The 20,700-nt window shown below is 39.4% G+C and overlaps 4 gene segments (V, D, J or C); all 4 read right to left on the reverse strand.

Annotated features, from left to right (window-relative positions):
• Positions 1 to 1,961: 1,961 nt before the first annotated feature.
• Positions 1,962 to 2,558, reverse strand: LOC129620760 (T cell receptor alpha variable 22-like). The segment is given in 2 exon segments: positions 1,962 to 2,317; positions 2,507 to 2,558. Coding segments are annotated over 2 exon segments (408 nt in total).
• A 2,385-nt stretch (positions 2,559 to 4,943) lies between these two features.
• LOC129620761 (T cell receptor alpha variable 26-1-like) lies at positions 4,944 to 5,836 on the reverse strand. The segment is given in 2 exon segments: positions 4,944 to 5,356; positions 5,797 to 5,836. Coding segments are annotated over 2 exon segments (453 nt in total).
• A 7,008-nt stretch (positions 5,837 to 12,844) lies between these two features.
• LOC129620762 (T cell receptor alpha variable 25-like) lies at positions 12,845 to 13,574 on the reverse strand. The segment is given in 2 exon segments: positions 12,845 to 13,263; positions 13,529 to 13,574. Coding segments are annotated over 2 exon segments (465 nt in total).
• Positions 13,575 to 19,450: 5,876 nt separating this feature from the next.
• Positions 19,451 to 20,255, reverse strand: LOC129620763 (T cell receptor delta variable 1-like). The segment is given in 2 exon segments: positions 19,451 to 19,998; positions 20,207 to 20,255. Coding segments are annotated over 2 exon segments (597 nt in total).
• Between the last annotated feature and the right edge of the window lie 445 nt (positions 20,256 to 20,700).

Below are 20,700 nucleotides of genomic sequence, written 5' to 3' on the forward strand. Positions count from 1 at the left end.
TGAAAGTGAAAGAGGAGAGTGAAAAAGTTGGCTTAAAACTCAACATTCAGAAAACGAAGATCATGGCATCCAGTCCCATCACTTCTTGGGAAATAGATGGGGAAACAGTGGAAACAGTGTCAGACTTTATTTTTCTGGGCTCCAAAATCACTGCAGATGGTGACTGCAGCCATGAAATTAAAAGATGCTTACTCCTTGGAAAGAAAGTTATGACCAACCTAGATAGCATATTGAAAAGCAGAGACATTACTTTGCCAACAAAGGTCCATCTAGTCAAGGCTATGGTTTTTCCAGTGGTCATGTATGGATGTGAGAGTTGGACTGTGAAGAAAGCTGAGTGCCAAAGAATTGATGCTTTTGAACTGTGGTGTTGGAGAAGACTCTTGAGAGTCCCTTGGACTGCAAGGAGATCCAACCAGTCCATTCTAAAGGAGATCAGTCCTGGGTGTTCATTGGAAGGACTGATGCTGAAGCTCAAACTCTAGTAATTTGGCCACATCACCCAGAGAGTTGACTCATTGGAAAAGACTCTGATGCTGGGAGGGACTGGGGGCAGGAGGAGAAGCGGACAACAGAGGATGAGATGGCTGGATGGCATCACTGACTCGATGGACATGAGTTCAAGTAAACTCCAGGAGTTGGTGATGGACAGGGAGGCTTGGAGTGCTGCGATTCATGAGGTCGCAAAGAGTCGGACGTGACTGAGCGACTGAACTGAACTGAACTACTAACAACACTGACCATCTCTCTATATGCTTATTTCCTTACCACATAGCTCTTTGGTAAAGTGTCTGAATCTTTTGTCCAGGTTTCAACTGGATTGTTTGTTTCCTCCTGCTGAGTTTTGAACAGTTCATTGTATTCTAAGTACAGTTTTTTTATGAAAATGTATTTTGCAAATATTTCCTGCCATTTTGTGGTTTATCTTTTTTCTTCTCTTAACTATGTCTTTCACAGAGCAAACATTTTTAATATTGATGAAATCTAAGTTATTTATGTTGTATGGATTGTGTTTTGGTGTCATGTCAAAAATCTTTTTGTCTTACCCTAGGTCATGAAGATATTCTCTTATGTGTTTCCTAAAAGATTTAATATTACATTTTATAGTTGGATATATAGTTCATTTTGAGACTGTACACAATTTTTTGTATAAGATGTAATATTTAGGTCCATTTTCAATTATTTTCCAAGAATATACAATCATCCCAACCTCATTTGCTCATAAGACTATGTTGTTACCTCTATTGAACTGTCTTTGCATTTGTCAAAAAATAAGTTTTCCTGTGTGGATCTACTTCTACACATTTACTCAGTGACATAAACTTGTTAATGATATTCTTTCATTACATTTATAACATTATAGAGCTTGTAGAATGGTTCTCTTTTTTATTACTTATATTAATAATTTGTCTTTTTTTTCTTTTTTCCCTTGATAATTATACCCAGGAATATATCGATTTTATTAATCATTTTAACAAAATTAAATTTGTGTTTCATGGTTATCGCTATAGTTTTATTTATATTTCACCAATTGAACATTTTATTATTACATCTTTCATTTTATGTTGGGTTTACTTTGCTTTTCTATCATTTTTTGCAGAGTCTTCATAACATTGTTTCAACATCTTTCTTTAGTAATATAAGTACTTAAAAAGATAAATTTCCTTTTATGTATTATTTTAGCTCCATCTCATACATATTTATATAATGTGCTCTCACAATATTTACTTTCAAAATATTTTCTAATAGCCATTGTAATTGTTTCTTTAACCTAGAGTTATTTTAAAGTTAGTGCATATAATCCAAATATTTTGGAGTTTCTAGAGACATCTCTTTGCACTTGATTTTCTATATCATTTCCTTCTTGGTCAAAGAATAAATTCTGTATAATTTCAGTTTTATTAAATATATTAAGACTTGTTATGCACACACTGATGTGTGTGTGTTTGTTTGTATGTGTTTCATCTACACAGCAAAGTGTGGCTGGAGCCTCGGCTGCAGGTTTGAGTACAGGCTGCAGGTGCCTGGGGAGCACTGTGCTCCACAGCACAGAAGTAAGTGCTTGAGTCTGTGGTCTGTGAAAAGGAAATGTGCAGTGAGCTGCGGCGTTCCTTAGGGACTGTGGTGGCCGTTAATCTTCCATCCTGCTTTGTCCCTGAAGGAATGTAAAACAGCTGTATGAGGTGGCCCCCAGAGTTCTGAAGATACCAAATCACACTCTGTGAGGAAGTGGAAAAATTACACAGAATTGTGTAGCTGGCTCCCTCCTGGAGACTCAGGGCTGGGGGACTCTGCTCCACATCCACCCCTTGCACACCTGATGAGGAAAAAGAAACAGTCACTGGTGAGGGTCACTGTAACTCCTACTAAACCCTGAAAGTGCCCTCCCCATCCCCATAGATGATAAGAGTAGAAAGTCTGCAGGACTTGTCAGCTCCTCTCCCTCCCACAACAATAGAGCAGCACCTCATTCCTTCAGATCCCCTGTGGGGCAGCCCCAACTCACAGCAAACCTGGGCAAACAGAAGCCCCAGCACAGTGCCTGCTAGCCTCTTCATGGTGCTTCCTCTTCTTGTTGGGACATTTTCACTGTAAGACACTTAACTAAACCCCGAGGGAGTGAGTGTCATAAGTCATTCCTGCTCCTGCAGCCAATCAGCTCACCCAGCAAATCCTGCTCAGGTGACACTGACAGGACGCCCCGCCCTCCCACCGCAGCCAACTCAGCATGTGCTGCCAGGGGTAGAGGAGAGAAGGAAATAGAAAGAGCATGATTTTATGACTTAAGGGATACTTTCTGAGAACATACCAGAGAAGGCAGACTCTGGTTTGGAATTTGGGTGGATTTTAGGGAAAATAAAGCAAAAATTAACTGTATAGCCCCGTTGTCTTCTCACATGGCATGAATGCAGTAGATTCTTCCATAATGAAATGCTTTTTCCCAGAAGTGCTAGGATCCAGCTTTTGCTTCTCTTATGCTCTCACTTGTGGTTCTAAAGGGTGCTCATGAATCAGCACAGTATCAGAAGTTGCTCCTATTGGCTGGAATACTTTGCTGTATTAAATGATACTTTTAAATTTATTTAACTAATTTATTTTTATTTGGAGGATAATTACTTTACAATGTTGTGTTGGCTTCTGCCATAAAATGATGTGAATCAGCCAGAAGTATACATACGTCCCCTCCCTTTGAACCTTCCCCTTGTTCCTCTAGGTTGTCACAGAGCACCGTGTTGAGCTCCCTGCATCATACAGCAGCCTCCCACTAGCTGTCTCTTTTGCATATGGTAATGTATATGTTTCAATGCTATTCTCAATTCATCCCACCCTCTCCTTCCCCTACTGTGTCCAAAGTCTGTTCTCTATGTCTGCATCTCTATGTTTGTCCTGCAAATAGGGTCCAGCAACAGATGAATGGATAAAGAAGTTGAGGTACCTATATACATGTGGTACCTATATACAATGGAATATTACTCAGCCATAAAAAAAAACACATTTGAGACAGTTCTAGTTAGGTAGATGAAACTAGAGCCTGTTAAACAAAGTGAAGTAAGTCACAAAGAGAAAAACAAAAATTGCATATTAATGCATATATATGGATTCTGTAAAAATGGTACTGATTACTTAAAAGTTATATATATTTATTTTAGACTAGGGCTGCATAAAGAGCAATATTGGTTATCTTAACCACTAGCTAGACATTGAAAATTGAATTGTAATAGTTTTATTTTTATTAAAGCATCTATAATTTTAAAATAAATTATTTTAAATAAAATTTCTATTGTAAATACATTTTTAAACTGTTGATTACTAGTTTTGTATTCTGCTTATTAATTTTAGTAAGCTATTTTAGAGAAAAAGTATTTTTGAAACCATATGAAGATAATTTTAGTTTGTGCTATTATCTCAGACTCTCTAAATAATATCCATTTTCTGTCAGTAGATTTGGGGGTAAAAGGGACGGAAGATGACGACCTGTATATTTTCACTGCAGTGAAAGTGAAGTGATCTGCAGGCACTAACATTCAGATGGACAGTTCAAGGATGCTTCAGTAGTAGCAACATGTAAGCCTAGTTGCTCCAAGGCATGTGGGATCTTAGTTCTCCAACCAGGGGTTGAATCTGTGTCCCCAGCATTGGCAGGCAGATTCTTTACCACTGAACCACCAAGCCCCACATGCTGCTTGCATGCCTGCATGCTAAGTTGCTTCCGTCATGTCCAACTTTTTGCAAATCTAGGGTCTGTAGTCCGCCAGGCTCTTGTGTCCATGGGATGCCCCAGGCAAGAATATTGGAGTGGGTTGCCATGCCCTCCTCCAGGGAATCTTCCCAACCCTGGGATTGAACCCTTGTCTCTCTCCTGCAGCTTATGCAGCAGGCAGATTCTTTACTGCTGAGCCAAAGGGGAAGCCCCATGTGCTGCTTAGGGAATATCAAAAATGATGAAAACTCTTTATAGAAGCAGGGTTTCCAGACTTGCCTAGAAAGTGAAAAATTATTATTCACTTAATTTTTGTTTCTTTCAAGAAACTTCTTCATGGGAAATATGAATGTTCTAGACTAGCAACAATAACATTCCAGATTTTTCTCAGAGAAAGAGTAGTTTGTTTCTGGTAAGTGGAACAACTATAACACATCAGAGTCCAGACTTGGCCCTGGATCCAAATGAAAGAAGCCTTTGGTACAAGGAGAATTATTTGTAGGTTTCCCACTTCTTATGTTGGGACTAGCACACCGAAACCAACATTTTATTGGCATGAGAAGGAGCCACAACAAATTATTAACACCTCTTTACTTTATTGTTATGCTAAAATTATGATTCTGACATTCCTCAAAATTCTTCTCAGCTACATCAATAAATTAGGTGCTTATTCCTTGTCCTCTTTCTCTTCTTTTCTTTATGCATCTTCTTCCCTTTCCTTTCCCTTCATTTTCCTCGTCTCTTACTGCTCTCTGACTCTCCTTCTAGATGACTCTAGATTTGCTCTCGTGACTGCTCTCCCCACTCTGTCCCCACTTCTTCCCACCAGAGATACTGCACAGGTGCAGCCCCATCTGTCCCAGTGTGCCTCTCTCAGGACGCAGTAGTACACAGCAGTGTCTCTCAGGGTGACCTGGGGCAGGACCAAGGTGCTGGACTTTCTATCTGAAGCTATGGTCAGAGAGGCCATGCTGCTGTTCACTGTGCCTTGTAAGCCACGAATGACATACTGTGGACTCTGATTGGGATTTTGCCGATACCAATGTATATATTCTTCTCCACCAATGGTAGAGTGGTTACAAGGCAGGTTTACATTTTCTCCTTCAGCACAATCCATGGAGTTGGGCTGTGTGGTCTTAGCATCAATCACAGTCCCTAAAGGGTCAAGAAAATAAAATTAGCCCCTGACAACAAATCAGTGTAATTCTGTGGATCAAGCCTATAGCATTCCCATAACTGTCTGAAAGTCCCCCATATTCCAGTGTTTTTATCTATGTCTTGCAAAATATCATTGGTGTTTATTATATGAGACCAAAGACACATGGCAAGAATCTGAGACTATAGCCTTTATCTCATGGGTCCTTTGCTCAGTAAATCCAGGGATTTCTTACAAACTGGTTACTGCTAAGTGCTCTTCTGGGACCATGGCTATGATTTAACCTGTCATGTAGAAGTTTGCGCTCCCTAGCAAATGCATAGAACAGTTCTCAATTCCATTGTTATAATGCTAAATAGAGCACAGGGAGAGTAGAGAGCAAATAACACTTCATGGCCCTTTGACCTCAAGTCATCACTTATAGACACAGAACACTTACCCAAGGTCAGAAACACAGTTACTACAGTCACCAGCCTCATACTTCAAGGACAAACCAGGATCATGGGCTCAGAGCTCAGACTTGTGCCTGCTCCTAAGCTTGTTTCCACAAAACAGAAAGAACTACTGCTGGTAGAGACTTAGAACCAGAGCAGGTATCAGTGTGTTGTTGCCAGGATCTGTTAGCCAATGATCAAGCAGTTCCTTGTCTAGCTCTTCCTCCCCTGTTTTAGTCATGTCCTCCAAAGAAGGAGAGACATCCCCAACTCACACGGTGTCTGCTGCCATCCTCTGTGAAGTTTAAAGTCTGGCTCTGTAAAAGGAACAATGACTTTTACAATGACTTTTACCAATCACAATGATCCATCTATCCAGAGCCATTGTTCTATCATTTGGTTCCTTAAAGAAATTGGTGTTCTATGAAGCTTATGGAAAACATTAATTAATACCAGAAAACTGTACTGAGCTCTGTGTTGTAAAGAGATGAAAATTTCCATCCACATTCCAGAAAATGTATGTGAAACTCCGGAGCAGGCGGTAATGTTCTCTGGAGGACAGAAAATATTAATAACATTGAGAAGAAAGCTATACAACCTGGAGTTCTGGGCTGCTGTAAAGGTCCTTGGAATCATGTGTCTACCACCATCTAGGTAAACATTTCTCAATGCAGCTGTTCTTGATATAGTAACTGATGACTCAGATGGTGTTCACCTCATTTTTCTTGAAGAGTGATCTTTAATCCTCATGTTCTCTATGCCCTTGCTTGTAGATGCTGTGCACCAAGGATGCTGAAGCAGAGAGAAAAGACAGGAAGGAATGCAAACAAAGTTGGGGTGGTGTGTAGGGTGGATGTAAGTGGTAGAAAAAGTCAGGGGAAGGGATAAAAGCATAAGTAATAGGGAAGGGAAAAGATAATCAGAGGAGGGAAACAGAGAAAGTAGTGTTCAGGAAGGTACATGGAAAGGGCTCAGGCTGTTGGGCTAAGATGCCCAGAATCCTTGACCACAGACACTCAGCCAGAGATTATAAAGTACAAGTTGTCAAAAGAGAATAACATCTTCCCAATGTTGGGATGTTGGGACCACAGTAAAGTCTCTGTCAGGGAAGATCACTCATTCCAACTCCACTGACCACAGAGGGTGGTTCCATCTGAATCCTTCCTTCATCACCTATCTACTCTCATCAACTCAAAAACAGCCTCAGTTCTCCATTCTAGTCTCTGCAAATGGCAAGATAGATGGTCTATAAACCCAACAACCATCTCCTCCCTCAAAATTGTACTATGTATAATATATCGCTTGTCACCCGTTATGTAAAGGAATAGTATGGGTGGTGGAAAAGTTATGCTCAAATATGGATAACAGATATTTTTTTTGTATGAAATATAGGCAATATACTAAAACACTGAAAGGTGTGTTGGAATAAATATCTTTTCAAATAAAAGCATGCAAAGCTGTAGCTTTTAAATGTAGAGACAGCCTGCTCAGAAATATCTAAATTGATGGTGGGGAAACATCAGAACCTGATATCATGAAATTCACTGAATTAGAGATGCAGCCTTTAGAGGGAATGGCTTCTGTTGGGACTGTTGATGGAATCTACCAGAACATTTTGATATTATTCTTCCTTACTTTTGGATTTCTATTTCCTTTTTTCTTTCTTTCTTTTTTTTTTTTTTTTCTGGAACTATTTCAGAAATAAAAGTGACTTTATAGTTCAGCATAAAGGTATTCTAACCACAAGGTAACTTGTTCTTTTTAACAGGAAATTAATATTTAAACATTCAAAAAAGAGAGAGAATGGAAGTATATCATTTTCCCTTTTTCTTTGTCACATCAATGGAAAACACTTTTCCCTTTCCTTCTCCCAGAAAGGACAGCTGTTTTCAGTTGAAGCAGCCCCCTCCAGTGACTGAGTAATTGAACTGCGGAACTAAACCCAGGCCACAAGTCCACAAGTATGGCTCAGTGATAAAGAGTCTGCCTGCCAATGGAGAAGAAGCAGGAGATGCAGGTTTAGCCTCTGAGTTGGGAAGATCCCCTGGAGGAGGAAATGGCAATGCAGTCCAGTATTCTTGCCTGAAGAATGCCATGGACAAAGGAGCCTGGCAGTCTACAACAGTTCATGGGGTCTCAAAAAGTTGGACATGACTGAGCACTATAGTACTACTGTATAATCTCTTAAAAGGGGGCTTCCCAGATGGCTTAGCAATAAGAATCTGCCTGCCAGTGTAGGAGATGCAGGAGACATGGGTTCGATCCCTGGACCAGGAAGATACCCTGTAGAAGGAAATGACAACACACTCCAGTATCCTTATGGACTGTAGACCACCAGGCTCCTCTGCCCATGGGATTTCCCAAATTCAAACGCTTCTGAGCATGCAACCTTTTGGAAAGCTCAAATTTGAAGGTAAAAGAAGTAACCTAATTGTTCATTAACAGAGGAGTGTATAAAGAAGATGTGGTGTATATCTACAATGAAATATTGCCCAGCCATTTAAAAGAATGAAATAATGCCATCTGTAGCAACATGGATGGACCTAGAGAGTTTCATACTGAGTGAAGTAAGTCAGATAGAGAAGGAAAAATATCATATGGCATCCCTTGTATGTGAGATCTAAAAAGAAATGATGCAAATGAACTTACTTACAAAACAGAACAAGACTCACAGACTTAGAAAACAGACTTATGGTTATCATAAGGGGAAAAGGATACTTAGGGAATTTGGGATGGTCATGTATACACTGCTATATTTCAAATGGAGTACCAATAAGGACCAATTGTATAGTACATGGAACTCTGCTCAACATTATGTGGATGGGAGGGGAACTGGGGGAGAATGGATACATGTACATGTATGCCTGAGCCCCTCACTGTTCACATGAAACTATCACAACATTGTTAATCGGCTATACCTCAATACAAAACCAAAAGTTCAAAAGAAAAAAAAATCTCAGTTGTAAAACCTTTATACTCACCTGTGTTTGCTTAGCCATAAATTATTTTTGACTGTTTTATTTCAGTAAAACTCCTATTATGATTTTCCATTGTTGACATCTCTTTCATTTTTCCATTTGTCTTTAACCTTCCCATATTTAAAGCTTACTTCAAAGGTCCACACAATTCAAGCATTTATAAGAGAGGTTGTTACAGTCTGGAAACTCAAGAATGTTTCCTGAGTGAATAGTTGAATCTTTATTCATGAATTTAGTGAAAGAAAGAAATTGTGCTGAGCCACTATTCTGAAAACAATCTTCCAATTTTATGGAAAGCATGTTAAAAAGACTCTAAGAGAATAATAAAGGGTTATAATTATGGGCAAGTTCAACAATAGGGAAAAAACATTCAAAATCTAAGATGGAGGAAAATTATATTTAAGACATGGGAGTAAACATCATGGTAATCATGCTTCATTCATTTAACAAATATTCATAAGTATTCACCTGGAGCCTGTTCTGTGGCAAATCACACAAACACACACACACACGCACACACATGTAAGCCAACAAGCACTACTAATGAAAATATAAGAACAAATAAAAATGAATTATTTAAAGTAAGTATGAATGTATTAGTTTAGCGTCTGCCTGGAATGCAGGAGACCTGGGTTTGATCCCTGGGTCGGGAAGATTCCCCTGGAGAAGGAAAATGGCAACCCACTCCAGTACTCTTGCCTGGAGAATCCCATGGAGGGAGGAGCCTGGTAGGCTACAGTCCATGGGGTCGCAAAGAGTCAGACACAACTGAGCGACTTAACTTTCACTTTCATTATATTACCAAAAAGCAGAACAAAAGAAATTACTAGCACATTTTTTGTTTGTTGGGTTCTTTGCCTTTGTTTTTAGAAGATGGTAAAAACCACTACCAAGCATCCTTTTAAACAATACTGAAAAACAAAAAATACTCTGTATGACCATGATGAACCTAAAAATGTTTTCTTGCCTATTGGCTCTTTTCAGAGTTCTTAATTTTATAGGATTATATCTCTAAGACCATATGAGGTGAAGTTATCTTCCTTTGCTTGATGAAAACCAAAATAATTCCCATAATTTACTTTCAGAAAATCCAGATGACTTGACGAAAGGCTAATACCTCTGTATGATGAATACTTTCAACAGTCTAGAAATGGAAGAGAAATTCCTGAATCTAATAAAGATTATCAACAGAAATATCAAAAATCAATATTAGTCTCTAAAGGATCACAAACAAGACAGGTAGACTATCACTGCTTCTATTCACTGTCTTCCTGAAGGACCTGGCATCAAACCAGGAAAGGCAATAAGATGAATTAAGTCTGAAAAGGGAGAAATAAACCATTTTTATTCATAGGTGCATGTAGAAGATGCAAAGAAGTCTATAAGCAAACTACAGAGCTAGAACTAATAGGGGAATTAATACAGTCACTGCTGCTGCAGCTGCTGCTAAGTCACTACAGTCGTGTCCGACTCTGTGCGACCCCATAGACGGCAGCCCACCAGGCTCCCCCGTCCCTGGGATTCTCCAGGCAAGAGTACTGGAGTGGGTTGCCATTGTCTTCTCCGATACAGTCACTAAACACAAATATAAATTTTATTTCTAGATACTACTGAAATCATTAGAAAGTGAAATTTAAATTTCATTTATTAAATACATGGGAATTAATTTAACACAAGGTATACAGTCCTCTACCAAAAAAAAAAAAAAAAATAGTCAGGATCTACATAAAAGGGAATAACATAAGACTCCATATATCAAGATGTAAATTGTCCCAAATGAATCCATAAATTCAACACAAGCCCAATCTAACTACTAGCAATGTTTTTTGGTAGACGTTGAGAAGCTAATTCTATAAGTTTGGTGGAAATTCAAAGACCTAAAATAAACCTTGAAAAAGAATAAAGTTTGAATTGCATTTCCAGATATCAAAATGTATATGAAGCCCCAGTAATTAGGACAGAAAGTTCTGTTGGAACGAGGATAAAATAAAGATGAGTAAGCAGGATCAAATCCAAAAATAGGTCCATATGTATACATCATCAATTGATTTTCTCCAAAACTGTCTGTGTAATTCTATGGGGAAAAAGATGGTCTTTCTGGGATAACAGCTAGTGTCAGTTGCTCAGTCATGTCTGATTCTTTGTGATGCTATGAACTGTAACTAGTCAGCCTCCTCTGTCCATGTGATTCTCCAGGCAAGAATACTGGAGTGGGTTGCCATGCCCTTCTCCAAGGGGTCTTCCTGACCCAGGGATTGAACCCAGGTCTCCTACATTACAGGCAGACTCTTTACCGTCTCAGCCACCTGGGAAGCCCCCACTTGCCCATGGTCTAAGTGAAATGTTTGCCTTATTTAAATACTGTTTAGCTTTGAGAGTTATTTATATATTCTAGATATTACTTCCTTGTGGAATATATGGTTTCCAGATAATAGTTTTTCACAGTTGGTAGCTTGTCTTTTCATGCTCTTACAGTTGTTTTGCAGGGCAAAAGATCTTAATTTTGAAGTCTAGCTTGTCATTTTTAAAAAATTTTATAGACTGTTGTTTTGTTGTCAAGTTCAAAGGCTCTTGACCCATACACATAACAAACTTTTGTCCTGTATTTTTACCTAAAATTTTTTATAATTAACATTTTACATTTAAGTCTGTGATCCATTTTAAAGAATGTATGTATGAAGTGTGAGACCTGAATCAAGGTTAATTTTTCCTGCCAATGGAGTTCAATTTTCTCCAACACTATCTGTTCAAAGGGTTATCCTTCTTCTATTGAATTTATTTGGCACTTTGCCAGAAAAGGTCAGTTGGGTATATTTGTGTGGATCTATTTATGGATTCTCTGTTCATTTCCACTGAACTGTGCATTTATCCCTGCACCAGTACCAAATAACCTCGATGACTCTAGCCTGAAATCAGATTGACCGATTGTTCTGACTTCTTATTTCTTCAAGATTTTAAAAATTATTCCAGTATCTCTCCCTGTTCATATAAATTTTAGAATAATCTTGCCTGTATTTGTTTTTTTAAATCCAGATGGATTTTAACAGGAGTTTTATAACATGTGTATATAAATTAATTTGGAGAGACTTGTCATGTTTACTGCTTTGAAACTTCCAGTTTGCAGACTCATGATGTCTCTTCATCTGTCTTAATTTCTTTCATCAGTGTTTTGTAGTTTTCAGCTTAAAAATTCCGTACATGTTTTCTGTACAAAAAAGACCACTCAGGGTCTTTTTTCAAGTCATTATAAATGGTATTATACTTTTAATTTTGAGGTCCACCTGTCCACCGCTAATATGTAGAGATAAAGCTGATTAGATACATTTATCTTATTTCCTATGGTGTTGAACTCAATAGGTCTGAGAGTTTTGGAGGTTATGTTCTTTGAGATTTTCTATATAGATAATCATGTTGCCTGGCATTTTCACTTCTTTTCTGGTCCAAGACTGTCTTTACATCGGCTTTCTTTATTGCACTGGCTCTGGCCTTTAGCTCTGTGCTGAAGGAGAGGGATGAGTGGATGTGCTTGCCTTGTTCCCAGTCTTAGGGAAACATATAAGGAAACATAAGTCTTTTGTTAGTAAGCCTACTGCTAGCTATGGAGGAACTTCCCCACTCTGCCTGTGTTTCTCAAAGTCTTCACCATAGTTGACTGTTGAATTTTGGCAAAAGTTTATTCTACATAGATTAATATGATGTAATTTTTCTTCTTTTATCCTGTTAATATGGTGAATTTCATCAACTGATTTTCAATTTGAAGTAATTTGCATCCTTGAAAAAAAATTCATTTGTGCTTGCTATATTACTCTGTTAATAAAGATGAATTTTACTTGCTAGTATTTTTAAGAAACTTTATGTCTATATTCATTAAATATGTTTCTCCGCAGTTTTCTGTTATGATCTTTGTCTGATTTTAATTTCAGGTAACACTAACTTCCTAAAATGAGTGATGAATTCTTTTCTCTCTCTCTTTTTTTTTTTTTTGGAAGAAATAGTGTATAAGTCATGCTAATACTTCAAAAGATTGGTAGAATTATCTAGTAATACTGTCTGAGTCCAGGGATTTTTTTTATTATTAAAAATTCAATTTCTTCATAGATATCGTGACTTCAGCTTTCTCTGGCCCCTGCCCTGAGGAGAGATGAAGAGGAGCGATCCCTGGAGCCCACAGTGAGGTTTGGGGGCAGACAGCAGGTGCTTCCAGAGCGCTGTGCCCCGCACAGAAGTAGGTTCCTACATCTGAGAGCTGGGCAGCCGAGACGTGCAGGGAGCCATGCTTTCTGGTCTCTCCAAGCCGACCTGTCAGTCTCTGCTCCGTCTTCACTTCTCCACCCTTATCTAATATCATCAAGAGGACAGGGCTTCCCCCAGGGTTCTGCTTATACCACTGTAACCTGTAAAAAGTGCTTGAGGAATTGCAGTACGTGGTGAAGTTCTCTCCTTCTTGTAGAGGCAAGAATTGAGGAATTTGACTTATCTGTTGTCCGTTCACTTCTGTTGAGAAAACAGTGAGAAGTATCAGAGAAAGTCGAATCAGATGTCTGTTCTCTCAGCTCCAACGGTCTCTCTCATTCTTCTTGTGTATTTTTCTCCTTTCCATGTCTCCCTGCCCAACTCCGTCCATCTTTCCACTTTTTAGTTTCTGAGTTTTTCTCAACATCCTGCTCTCTATCAGAAAATCTCATTCCTATAGTTTCCTGCAGATAACATTCCACTGTGCAGAATTCCCTGGAAGCAATCAGGGAAACCCCAAACTCACGTGGTATTACCATCCATAAGATCAACACTGGTGTTATGAGCAGCATTTCCCTCTTCTCCCTCGTCAGGAAGAGTTGCAGAATCTGCCTGCTCCTAAAGGGTTTCCCTTGTACAAGCTTTTCCAGCCCCACACACGTTTCTGTGGTCTACACTGCCTTTTGCAAAGAAAAAAGAAAGGAGTGACTGCCATTTGAGACAGCCAACCAGACTTATCCCTATTTAACTCACACATCTTAAAAAGCAGGGCGGGTTTGCGGATGCTGCCCCCCTGTGGTTAGATCTAAAATTGCTGACTTTATAACCAATTCTTCACAGAATGCTTTCTAGTTTAAGTGGTATGTATGTTTGTCAAAGCTTGAAAAGACAGAGTTTACTCAAGCTGATATTATTTGGGGAGGAACAATTTGCCTTTTAAAATGGGATTTTTTAAATTTAAAACTAGGGCATCAGGGGAAACAATGGAAACAGTGAGAGACTATTTTAGGGGGCTCCAAAATCACTGCAGATAGTGTCTGCAGCCATGAAATTAAAAGACCTTTGCTCCTTGGAAGCAAAACTATGACCAACCTAGACAGCATATTAAAAAGCAGAGACATTACTTTGCCAACAAAGGTCCATCTAGTCAAAGGTATGGTTTTTCCAGTAGTCATGTATGGATGTGAGAGTTGAACTATAAAGAAAGCTGAGTGCCAAAGAATTGATGCTTTTGAACTGTGGTGTTGGAGAAGACTCTTGAGCATCCCTTGGACTGCAAGGAGATCCAGCCAGTCCATCCTAAAGGAAATCAGTCCTGAATAGTCATTGGAAGGACTTATGCTGAAGCTGAAACTCCAAAACTTTGGCCACCTGATGGGAAGAGCTAACTCATTGGAAAAGACCTTGATGCTGGGAAAGATTGAAGGTGGGAAGAAAAGGGGATGACAGAGGATGAGATGGTTGGATGGCATCACCAACTCGATGGACATGAGTTTGAGGAAGCTCCAGGTGTTGGTGGCGGACAGGGAAGACTGGCGTGCTGCCGTCCATGGGGTCACAAAGAGTCGGACATGACTGAGCAACTGAACTGAACTGAGGGCATCAGGAGGAAATAAAATGTATCATTTCCCATTTCCAGTTTCATCAGAATCATACATGTGTGTCTCTGCATGTACTAATAGAACGTATTAGATTATAGACAGTTGAAGAGGTATAGAAAAAACTCATAATTTATTGTTAGACAACCTAAGATCATGAAATGGAAGATAATAAGTACCTATTTTTCTGTTGTCATACAGATTATTCTGGTTGTGAATTATACAATTTGGAGCTCATATTTATTGTCCCACTGTGTTATTGTACCACATACCAGTGATTTTTAAAAATCAGTATAATTTGACAGGAAGCCTTATCTATCAGATATGACTTTCTCTAAGACTTCCTTAAGCAAAACTCTCAGATAGAATACATTTGTATGGCTCCACAGAATTTCTCGCTTATCACAGCACTTACCAGCCCATAGTATGATCTGTTAAATGAGGGGGCTGGCCTCATGATCTAGAGGGTGTGTACTGGATCACCTACAAGAACTGAGCTGTCCTATACAGCAGCTACTAGCCACATGAGGCTACTTAAATTTAAATTAATTGAACTTAAATAATATTAAAATTTTAGTTCCTCAATCATACTGGCCATATAACAAGGGTTAAGTACCCACACCTGACCAGAGGCTATCGAATAGTGCAGATATAGGGCGTTTCCACCATCTCATAAAGTTCCACTGAATGGTGATTCTCTACAATGTAGGGTCTATGAAAACAAGTAACTCTGCCTGTTTGGTGTCACAATTAAAGGCCTAGATATGTGGTATGCACTTAATAAGTGTTTGTATATTAACATCACCATGTTCCCAGAAACTACTTCAATACCTGACAAATAGTAGATATTCAAGTATTTGTAGTATAACAAATAAATGGATGTGTCTGCATGTGTGAGAGCTTGAACTCAAAATATTCCAAAGATCAGTTTAAAAACACCCTTCCATGGCTGTAATCTGGAGTTGCTTGTAGCTATTTAGAAATGTTGCTTTCAGAAAATTGTGTTAAAACTCCAGTCTGTCATAACAAGTTATCACAGATTTGATGGCTCTTAAAAAAAAAAAAAAAAAGTGGTTCCCTTACAATCTGGAAGGGCTTCCTTGGTAGCTCAGTTGATAAAGAATCTGCCTGCAGCGCAGGAGGCCTGGGTTCAGTCTCTGGGTTGGGAAGATTCCCTGGATAAGGAAATGGCAACCCACTCAGTATTCTTGCCTGGAAAATCCCATGGACAGAGGAACCTGGTGGGCTACAGTCCATGGGGCTGCAAGAGTTTTATCGACTAAACCAATCTGGAGGCCAGAAGTCTGAGACAACGTGTCAACAGAAACATACTCCTTCCGAATGTTCTAGAAGGGAGTTCTTCAGTGCCTCTTCTAGCTTTAGGTGACTCCAAGTGTTCTTTCACTTGTGACTGTATACCTCCAACCTCCTCCTCCATCAAGAAGACCTCACAAGGCTTTCTCACCTGAGTGTTTCTTAAAAGAAAAATTGTCACTGGATTTAGGCCCTACCTGAATAGTCCAGGATGACCTTATCTTTCTATCCTTAACTTTGTTTACTTTAACAAAGTCTCTTTGTCCAAATAAGTCACATTCACAGTTTCTGGGATTAGGATGTGGGCATATCATTTGGGAGCCCTCTCTCCATTCCACTATAGGGTTTTTAATGTCTTTGAAGAACTGTCATGAAAATATATGAATGATAGAAATCTCAACATTTCTTTCAGAGTCAAAAGTGAATTTCGATATTTGGCAAAACTAATACAATATTGTAAAGCTTAAAAATAAAATAAAATTAAAAAAAAATCACACATACACAAAAAAGTGAATCTGAATCTGAATTACTGCATGATATGGAAAGAGACAGAGAAGCAAGTTTAGGATGGCTGGAAAATGAAAATACCATGAGATAACAAAGTTTTTTGAAATGCACACTGTTGGGACGACTTTTTCTTCTCAGGCATGTGGGATTTGGACACCAAAAGGAAGACAAATCTAGCAATGCTATGTTACTGAAGGCTTCTGCCCCATCCTAAAAGAGCAAGGGGTCAGGAGAGCACTTGAGGTTGCTTTTAAAGTTCCCTGATCTTCATGCAGATCAGGAGCCCTGCTGCAGTTCACACAGAAGGATGCAAACCAAGACAGAATGGTCACCCACTGGAGAAGGTTGCCCTTTCCCAACTCACACCATTATATTTACTGTATGTTATCTCTGGATCTTGGGGTGAGAAATAGAAATTTGTTAAATGAAGAGAAAGAGACCTAGCTTTGCTTTGGTCTATGGACAAAAAGGGATCTCAACATGCTTAGTAGGAAATGACTCTGCAGAATACATGTATAAGATAGCCCTTATTCGCTAATATTCTTGTCAAAGCAATTTTAAAAGAGGACCAGATAGAAGAATATTTATAATAAACTGTTACAATTATTATCCTATGAGATTTTAGATAAGAAGCAGTGTGGCCTGAACTGATCATGAATAATTAATACACATGTTCATTTTCACAATTACATGAAAAATTCATTCTAGCCAAAGAGGACAGCATCTGTAAAGTCTCTGAACTAGGACAGAGCTTAATATGTCTATAAATGGTTAGAATTTTATAGTGGTTGATGTACATTAGGGAGTATGTGGTGGAAAAGAGGGAATGACAAAACTAGAAGTAATTTAGGGGAAAACTGTACGTTGTCTTTATATCTTAAAATAGAATTTTATCTTTATATCTTCTAATGGTTCCTCATTACCCAAAGATGAACAGGAAGTGATACGATTATATATACATTTTATAATAACTCTATGGTCATGTTCAGTTCAGTTCAGTTTAGTCACGGAGTCCTGTGGACTCTTTGCTACCCCATGAACCGCAGCACCCCAGGCCTCCCTGTCCATCACCAACTCCCGGAGTTCACCCAGACTCATGTCCATCGAGTCAGTGATGCCATCCAGCCATCTCATCCTCTGTGGTCCCCTTCTCCTCCTGCCCCCAGTCCCTCCCAGCATAAGAGTCTTTTCCAATGAGTCAACTCTTCGCATGAGGTGGCCAAAGTACCAGAGTTTCAGCTTTAACATCATTCCTTCCAAAGAAATCCCAGGGCTGATCTCCTTCAGAATGGACTGGTTGGACCTCCTTGTAGTCCAAGGGACTCTCAAGAGTCTTCTCCAACACCACAGTTCAAAAGCATCAATTCTTCGGCGCTCGGCTTTCTTCACAGTCCGACTCTCACATCCATACATGACTACTGGAAAAACCATAGCCTTGACTAGACGGACTTTTGTTGGCAAAGTAATGTCTCTGCTTTTGAATATGCTATCTAGGTTGGTCATAACTTTCCTTCCAAGGAGTAAGCGTCTTTTAATTTCATGGCTGTAGTCACCATCTGCAGTGATTTTGGAGCCCAGAAAAATAAAGTCTGACGCTGTTTCCACTGTTTCCCCATCTATTTCCCATGAAGTGATGGGACCAGATGCCATAATCTTCGTTTTCTGAATGTTGAGCTTTAAGCCAACTTTTTCACTCTCCTCTTTCACCTTTATCAAGAGGCTTTTTAGTTCCTCTTCACTTTCTGCCATAAGGGTGGTGTCATCTGCATATCTGAGGTTATTGATACGTATACATTAATTATTTTTAAATCCCCTGTCTCATTTGCTTGCCTGTAGTAACATAAAATGTGCTGCTGCTGCTGCTAAATCGCTTCAGTCGTGTCCGACTCTTAGCGACCCCATGGACTGCAGACTGCTAGATACCTCGTTCCATGGGATTTTCCAGGCAAGAGTACTGGAGTAGGGTGCCATTGCCTTCTCCAATAAAATGTGCTAAGTTAAGTTAATCTTATATCTCATTGTATCTCAGTTATTAAGATTCAGGATTCAATACAAGAGTGTGATTCAGCTAGAAGAGGAAAGACCATCACCCAAAAAATGGATAAATGAACTTGGTATAATCTTTGCAGGAGGGAGTTAATTTATATTGGTTGAATGAGGAATTATTGCATCATATCAGCAGGAAGAATAGTTTTCCTGTTGACTTTATGACAAAGTTGTGTTGTTAAAAGAGGTACTGATGGATGCCTAGTTAACAAATCAATTACATAGTTAAGCTGTTGCAGTAACTTTGTACTGCCCCAACCTAACTATCTAGAAATCAATTTGGAAGATACTTGTCATGAAGTAGCCATATTTTTATATTCTGCTGGTTGGTGCAGGGCTCCAGGCACTGTGGCAACTCACACATGTTGCTGCTGATCAACTACATCATCTTATTGATGACACACAACTCTTCCACTTCCCACCAGATCTCCAAATCTTCTGTTTGTCCTGGGCCAAGTATGCATGTAACAGCAGGTGACACTCTTCTCAAGGTCACTCGTTCTTGTGAGACACTAAAGGAGGTAAGAGACAAGTTTTAGTGTGTTATGCAGGTTCTATTATCCTCATGGTTCTAGTATGTCCTTATGAGTCACAGTTCGTCCATGCTTTTGTCTGCACCCAACTTTCCCTCAAATATTACTCTTGCTGGCTACCAGAGAATTCAGTCTCAACACCAGATACAAAGATAACAGCTTTGTATAGACTCCTCCAGCTCTAGCAATTGCCGGAATTCTAATCTCAATAACTGATCTCCTATTCGACACCATTAGTGGTTCTGCTTTTCTGATTGTATCTTCAGTGACACAAAGTCTAAGAGGAAAGGACTAAGGAAATGATTTTCATGATGATTCCAGATAACTATAACTAGACCCATGTTTGTCATGTGAGGGTCTTTAGGTGAAGCTGCCAGTGTGATGTATTATGGGGCAAGTATTCAACTTTAGACAACGCATGTTCCGTATGAGTGTTTGAAAGTCAAAAATTCAAGACCGAGAATGTATTAGTAGAAAGTTACTCTGGACACCTGTTTCCAAATGACATGGAAAGAGTTTTTGTTTAGAATTAAATCCTCTGATCCAGACCACAGATGAAGCAACCACAGGACTACCATTTCTTGTCTGAGGTCTGCAGGTGTGCATTTCAGCTGGGGTCCTGCAGCAGGGGGGGCTCTCTCTTATTACACTCTGGGGTTTTTGTACAGCTTTTCCCATTACTTCAAGCACTGTGAGTTCCCGGACTGCACAAAAGTACTTTGCAGAGTCTTCCAGCTGTAAGGCTGAAATGGTGAGGCTGATGGAGTTCTGTGCTCTCTGAAGGTTTACAGAGTAGCGGCCGTTCCTTGCACTCGGGCCAGAAGATTCCTGACGAATAAGGAAAGTCATCTCTCCACTGGGAAGCTGCTTATACCAAAAAAAGTAGTGCGTGTACCCACTCTGACTTAATTCATACCGACATTTCAGAATGACAGATTGCCCTATTTGACTGGTTATGTGTGGCTGGTCTTGAGTAACTTTCTGGGCCACACCAGATCCTGTGGAAAAAAACAGAAAACCGAGCTGAAGTAGTGAACAAAATAATGTAGGAATTAGGCTAATTCCTAAGAAAACCCAAATTGAAATCATAATAAATACGCTTTTCCCCAACCCTCCTTTCCTCCCCAAGTCCCTGTGAATCTCCACGTGTCTGTGTGCAGGCCTTTCACCCCAAACACTCGCACCCAGGCTTGGAAGCATCCCTACCAGAGAAGGTGATGGCCAGGAACACCCAGAGCAGACTGGAGAGCGGCATGAGGCATGGATTCCCCTGCACAAATGTGCTCAGTTCTGCCTCAAGCTGAGAGTTCAATGTCTTTGAATGCCTGGCAGCACATATACATAGTACCCAGTACCTGTGTGACTCCCCCCAACAGGAAGTAGGAGTCGTCATGTTTATAGACCACGTGGTCTGTGCACAGATGAGAAAAAGTCTGACTCACCACAAACCTTTATTTTGTCTACTTGTCTTTCTCTGGTCATGAATTACCTGGTCACTAATGACCTATGCATATCTGAAAGGGACCTGAAAAAAGCAATCCTCATGAAAGGTTTGAGTTGAGGAGAACTGAAGAATAAACAAGTTGACATACATTGGTAATTATTCAGCAGAATAACTTTACCAGCCCATTTAAAACATAATTTAGTATATGCCATGAACCCTTATAATCTATTTACAGTCATCATTTAGCCTATGCCTC

Source organism: Bubalus kerabau, chromosome 10 (genome assembly GCF_029407905.1).
Source record: "Bubalus kerabau isolate K-KA32 ecotype Philippines breed swamp buffalo chromosome 10, PCC_UOA_SB_1v2, whole genome shotgun sequence".
Taxonomy (NCBI): Eukaryota; Metazoa; Chordata; class Mammalia; order Artiodactyla; family Bovidae; genus Bubalus; species Bubalus kerabau.